Here is a 6687-nt window from a genome sequence, read left to right as displayed (position 1 = left end):
GGATTTTTGCATGTTTTTGTAAAATGAAAACTAAAATTACATATCGCGTGCCACGAACGTCTATCAAATTTTTCAGGGTGAAAACGACACATATTTATGTTATTTTAATTAAAATTTATATTAAATTTACATAATCAAAAATATCTTTTTCAAAGAAGATATTTTTTATTATGATGTGATTTTAATATAAATTTTGTAATTTTAATACAAATTTATTAAAATTTATTAATTTAAAATAATGTAGATACATAAATGTCATTTTTACTCATTTATATACAATATATTTTTAATTAATTAATATATTATCTATATATATATAATGGAGAAGGGAGTAATTTTCTATTAAATCAGATTGCTATGTGTAATTCGTCATTTTAATTTGAAACAACTTTCCCGAAGGGATTAATTTTGCGCGTCGTGATTATCTCCCGATCGCGAGAGAAAAACGATTAATGTATAACACAATCGTTCGCATAATAATCATTAGAATATCGTTGATCGCGCGGCATTTTTTTTATTGCAATTTATTATATTACACATTTTATTATATTCCAAATATAATATCAAAATATATATAATATTAGATATGATTGTATATATTAAAAAATAAATCGAAACGTCTTTATCTCGAATCGATTTGTTTTGTACGCGTATGTCTTATCAATAATCGAAAATGATATCGACTACATCCGCACGATATGTGAGTTGTAATAGTTATTAAGACGCGATCCGAGAATACACGATCGAAATTTAATAAGTATTGCGTACATCGCGCTGCCAAAGGACGGCATTTATATTTAAGCAAAATTACATCTCGCGTTTTATTCTCTCGCTCGTGCGGACTGCAGCATCATCGGCATCAGCGCAAATAAATATTCACGGTGCGATTATACTATGCGATGTGGGATGGTGGCATACCAGCTTGATTTCAGTCGACGGCTAACGGTCTTTTTCGAGGATCGAACGAGCGTGTGAGTGCGCCTTGATACGCGCCGAAGGTGTCCGATTTCAGCAGCCGCTCTTTTATTGCTCGCGGCGTAGACGCGATGGGAATGGTGCCTCTCTTCGGCAAAATGTTCTCTCCTCGCAAGAAGGCCCAGGTTCGCGATCGAAGATCGTCGGCGACTCGCGCGTTCGATATTTCGCCTCTTCAGATATGATTCCTCGGGTGATTCATTACGTGGGGAGAAGGGGTTAAGCGATTACTTAGCTATTCTTTGGTGTTTAATCGAGAGTAATACGTAACGGTACGTCGGCTTAGAGGTCAGAATGACTTGGCGCTCTCTTTCTCTTCTCTCTCTCTCTCTCTCTCTCTCTCTCTTTTTCTTATTCTCTGGCAAAGTAGCACATTCTCAGCTACCATCGAGATTCATTGAGTTAGTTAAAAGGTACATCAACTGTATCGGCATCAGTATCCTAAAATGTAATAACTTACGAAATTGTAATCGTGTATTCCGAAAATTTCAAAAAATTATATACAGGATGCTCCGAAATTAAATGTCAAAACTTTGGGAGCGTGTAACGGGGAATCGGTAAACTAAAACAAAAAGTTCTTTAGAGATTTGCTCGTTTTTGCTTCGTTTTGAAGAAAATCGCAAAAAAATGAAACAAAAAATTTTCACTAAAAAATTTAAAACAACGCTAAAATTATTAGATTTATCGAAAAGTATCATGCAATAAAAGTTGTAAAGCATGAAATTAAGAAAAGAGAGTGTATTAAAATACTCCTGAGATAAAATTTTAATTGTTGTACAGGATGTAAGTAAAGTTGAGGCATGATGTAGATTGTGTATTATTGGTGAAACGTGTATGTTTTGAAATTTATAAATACTTGGATTAAAACAATCAATGTTAATCTAATTATAATCCTGAAATTTAAGAAAAATATCAAGAGAGATTTCATGTATACTATTTTATTATGCTAATAAGATATCAAAACAATGCATGAACTGCTTTGATGGCATTATCACTCGAAAGAACGTAACACCGTAAAATAAGACATCGATGTTTTTAGAACCTTTAAAAAATAAAAAAATTATATATACATGTATATTATTTTTCATTATTATATATAATTTTTAAACAACTATTTTAAAATAATAATATAATTTTTAAATAACTATTCGATATATCATACAAATAATGAAAATAAATAAAGTATTCCGTGCAACTTTTTTAACATTATAAGCTATGTGTGGGACTAGAGAATTAATTATGTAATGTTATTTACCGTTCATGGACCATGATCTATGGTACACGATGGAATGCCCCGTTATGCGTTAAAGTGCAAACTTGTTAGTCATAGAGCCAGCCCGCGTCCATGTCGATGGGACAACCCCGGGCTGTCGAGGGGACTTCTTAAATGTCGGTGCTGTACAACGGTTCACGTAAGAACTATACAAAGCTTGCATAGGATAGGGGTTTTCTATTGTCGATTTAAGTGGATCTAGTTCAGCAATTTGTTATCTCTCTCTTTTTATGTAACTATATAATCTTATTTATGATGTGTAGATGCAGAAAACAAATTTGCTTAACTAAACTTAGCCCTGAGCGACGTTATTGCAACCGGTCCTTGAGTAAAGTTAACTGAAAGATCCTTATCTTTCTAGATCGCGGCTGTGGTTGTTCCCATTCGAGAAAATATTGAGATATATACAGAAATATAACATATATTTTAGTCTTCTATTTATAGTATTTACTAAATTATTTATATATTAATTCGTTATTAATTGCGTGACATTAATTGATTGCGTTTTAATTTTTATATCCTACATAGATTAACTATTTTTTTTTTCTAAATTATTTTTTAACATCTCGTAGATGATTATCTCTCTCTCTCTCTCTCTCTCTTTAATTATAATAATTATATAAATTATAATAATTCCATGCAAAATTACATATATGTATATATATGGAATTATTATAATTTTATCTAGGACAATCCGCTTTTTTTCTGAAACATAGCAAAATTAAAGCAAAATTAGAAATGAAAACTATTTTGTCAGTCTTATTACAACGTTTCTAGAGTCGTAAAGTGATTTTAATTTCGTGTCACATCGGCGCCGTAATCTCTCATTGAACGTAAAAGCGGCTCGAGCGCTTATCTTGCACGTGATAGCAGCGTCGCATCGTAATAAAAGTGCAACGGGCAGTTTAATAAGCCCATGTGAGGTGTATAATAATAGTGTTTTTAGCATCTATCAAAAGACCGTGAAGTTAATCGGCCGTCGTCGCTACTTCGGAATTTTCACGAGCCTCATCTTGGGTCCGTCGTAGGATTATTATCGGTTATCTATGATCGATCGGTTGCACATATGACTTTTAGTTGCCACGCATTATCTCGAACGAGGTCGTTCGATCCGCCGTGAAAGACCTGTAAAGCGCGAACAAGATAAAGAAATCGATGATCGTGGAGTCACGAGCAGGCCCGATATCGCCATGTATCTCGCTAAATGGTATTAATAGGTAGACAGATTTACGATTATGCTCGAGTAATATGAAAATTGCCAATTACCCGCGTCCATTCACCTCCGTGTCAGTATCGTCGATGTGCCGTCTTCTTTGCTAAAAATAGATTTATATTAGAATAATAGCTTATTGATAGCTTTTCCATTAGATTTTTGAAACAGAAAACATCTTGTTATGTATATCAGTATATACGTATAATAATAGGAAATATAATAAAATATATATAATAATAGAATATAGAATCGATAAAGAACTTATTATTGCTGTATATTATCAAAATTATTTTTAACATGATATAAGCAACATTGAAATATTTTTATATAAAAATATTACTTGTAATATATCTATATTTTAATATAGATATGTTAAGTATCTCAAAATAAAATCCAAATTATTTCATGCATTGTATTTCACAATGACAAATTTAATCGGAGATACCGAGTTACTCCAAGTTTAACAATTTTATAAACAAATAATAACTTAAATGAATTTTACTCACCTCATGGTTGCTCAGCTGTCGCTTGACACTTGTCCGTCCAAGCCTTCTTTCTTGTTCGTCCATAGCTGCTCCTTCATGGCACTTGCACAACACTCATTAGGAAAAACGATTAATGTATAACACAATCGTTCGCACTTTAGAGATTTGCTCGTTTTTGCTTCGTTTTGAAGAAAATCGCAAAAAAATGAAACAAAAAATTTTCACTAAAAAATTTAAAACAACGCTAAAATTATTAGATTTATCGAAAAGTATCATGCAATAAAAGTTGTAAAGCATGAAATTAAGAAAAGAGAGTGTATTAAAATACTCCTGAGATAAAATTTTAATTGTTGTACAGGATGTAAGTAAAGTTGAGGCATGATGTAGATTGTGTATTATTGGTGAAACGTGTATGTTTTGAAATTTATAAATACTTGGATTAAAACAATCAATGTTAATCTAATTATAATCCTGAAATTTAAGAAAAATATCAAGAGAGATTTCATGTATACTATTTTATTATGCTAATAAGATATCAAAACAATGCATGAACTGCTTTGATGGCATTATCACTCTATAGTCCAACAAAAATTGAGCTTGCCAAAATTGCAAGAAAAGATGAGTGAGTTGTGCAATGTAGACTGCCAGAGGTGCTGCAATATCTCTCACATTGCTTAAATTCATCACTACCTAGAATAAAAATTTTAATTGCTTTCGAGATATTTTTTCGGATTGTTTCTAATTTTTTCGAATTAATTCTTACAAATATATATTCCGAAAATTACATATTCGATAATGAAGATGTAAATATTATCTTTGTCAAATATTGGTTGTAATTGAGAACACTAAATTCTTTTTGCTTACAGGATATATATTTATAGCAAAGTATAGTCACAAAAAGAAATTGGTACATACTCGTATACCGCATATACTGCCACCAATCATATTTAAACTAATACTGATCAAGAAAATATTCGTAAATGTAGATTCGATCAATTCCGCGAATCTGCAAAATCGCGAGGCTGAATGCGGTTGCGAGCAATATAAAAATATCGATATATAAAGCTATTATTTGTAGTACAGATCTTTTTTAAAATATATAGGAAATCTAGAGAATAGATATTTTTTTCGTTAACACGCACTCTATCACATGAAGATGCCTACGCAAACAGTCCAATGCTTTATGGTAATTGACGTCTTTTATCTTGTCCAGCTTCATGTGAAAATTAGCGTCACAATCTTTACCAATATCCTTTAACATATGTCTGGAAGCGAAAAATATTAGTGCAAGAATCATACTCTTATATTTCAGTTTTTAATCGCCATTTCTGTGAATCCTCCTTGTGATTCTAATATTCTTACCCAACAATTGAAAACATTCCGCAGGCATGCTGCACTATAGTATAATAAAAGGTGTCAACCGCGATTGTACTAAATACGTGAGCGAACACGCCTAAATAACAGTGAATCGTTATTGGATAGAAATACTGGTTTAATTTCTTGCCATACTCGACTTTAAATGGCAATTTCGATGCACCTGATATGGACGACTTTGTTACGTTCACGGTATTGTCTTCTAATAATGTCATAATGACTGGTTTGATCAAATAAAAGAATGCTGTCATATTCATGAAAACTAAAAAAATATATATATGTATTATACGAGCAGATTTTCTTTGATCTTTATTATTTTTTATGGTTCTTTAAAGGAATGAAGGATGAAACTGTTTCTTAAAAAAATTAAGCAAAAATAGTCTTGTTTTTATCATCTGTGCAAATTTTAAGGCTTAAAATAAATGAAGGAAAAATTCGAAAAATTATAGAAGATATAGTACAAAATACATGTTTTCGTATACTCACTCTTACATACATTCAAAAAATGCACTGTTTGCTATAACGTACCTGCGTAAAATGTTGTCAGATGCCGTCCATATTCGCTGTGACGTGCCAAAATAGCCTTTTTCACATCTGTATTTAATGATAGCCAGTCCTCTTCTATCATCTTAATGCAAGACCTTATCTGTGTAAATATACGCGAACATCGCAATAATAATTTTTACACAAAAGATTACGTCCATATTCTATAATGTTGCTTACATGTTTGCTGTTCAACATCATGTTCGCTATTTTATAGCTGAATATTATGCTAATCAATGCGGATGGCAAACCGTCGAAAACATCATCGAGATCCATTGCGGTTAATACGAACAATAACTGTATCGGATTTATAGTATTGTGGAACATATATCAAGATTTTTATTGATGAAAGAAAGAAAATTGTGCAATGAATTGGTACAATAAATAATCCGTAGTGAATTGTTCTCTCGTAAGAGCGTAATTTTCAAACATATATATATATATATACCTGAGGTATCAGAATACTAAAGCAGAAAGTAAACATCGGCACGAAACGTATACATCTGTTGCGAAGTCTATGATACGGCCATATTCCCACTATAATCATGTATACTTTAGGAATTGTATAGTACCGACTATTCCAAATGTCTTTCTTGTCCAACATTTTGCGTAATATTACGGATTATCAGCGATTCCTTGTTGAACGTTTGTCGCTCGGTGAATTATAAGAGCTTGATTATCGATTCCTTTTAACGCGGCAAAGACTACGCAATAATTCAACTAGATAATACGTGTGCAATTACTTGTGCCTGAACCCTTTCTCTTTCGCATTTTCATGTAAAGTCAGTCCTTTCATCATTTCTCCTTTATCGTAATAATAGGGT

The 6687-nt window shown here is 31.9% G+C and overlaps 1 protein-coding gene across 1 annotated transcript; it reads right to left on the bottom strand.

Annotated features, from left to right (window-relative positions):
- Nucleotides 1–3510: 3510 nt before the first annotated feature.
- LOC115244515 lies at nucleotides 3511–6467 on the bottom strand. Its single transcript, XM_029822206.1, has 9 exons — nucleotides 6312–6467; nucleotides 6044–6160; nucleotides 5849–5966; nucleotides 5309–5582; nucleotides 5089–5211; nucleotides 4862–4952; nucleotides 4520–4636; nucleotides 3968–4048; nucleotides 3511–3564 (listed from the first exon to the last, which is right to left on the bottom strand). Exons 1-9 carry the CDS (start codon nucleotides 6465–6467, stop codon nucleotides 3511–3513), a joined length of 1131 nt encoding a protein of 376 aa, XP_029678066.1.
- Nucleotides 6468–6687: the final 220 nt, after the last annotated feature.

This window comes from Formica exsecta, unplaced genomic scaffold (assembly GCF_003651465.1).
Source record: "Formica exsecta isolate Colony F162 unplaced genomic scaffold, ASM365146v1 scaffold82, whole genome shotgun sequence".
Classification (NCBI taxonomy): Eukaryota; Metazoa; Arthropoda; class Insecta; order Hymenoptera; family Formicidae; genus Formica; species Formica exsecta.
This window is presented reverse-complemented; position numbering and strand designations above follow the sequence as displayed.

Bases quoted from the DNA above. Each gene is read 5' to 3' on its own strand.
- LOC115244515 (XM_029822206.1), bottom strand. From the start codon at position 6,467: ATGTTGGACAAGAAAGACATTTGGAATAGTCGGTACTATACAATTCCT. The intron at 5,212-5,308 runs GTAAGAATATTA...TTTCGCTTCCAG, and splicing joins GGAATGTTTTCAATTGTTGG to ACATATGTTAAAGGATATTG. The intron at 3,565-3,967 runs GTGAGTAAAATT...ATCTATTTTTAG, and splicing joins GACAGCTGAGCAACCATGAG to CAAAGAAGACGGCACATCGA.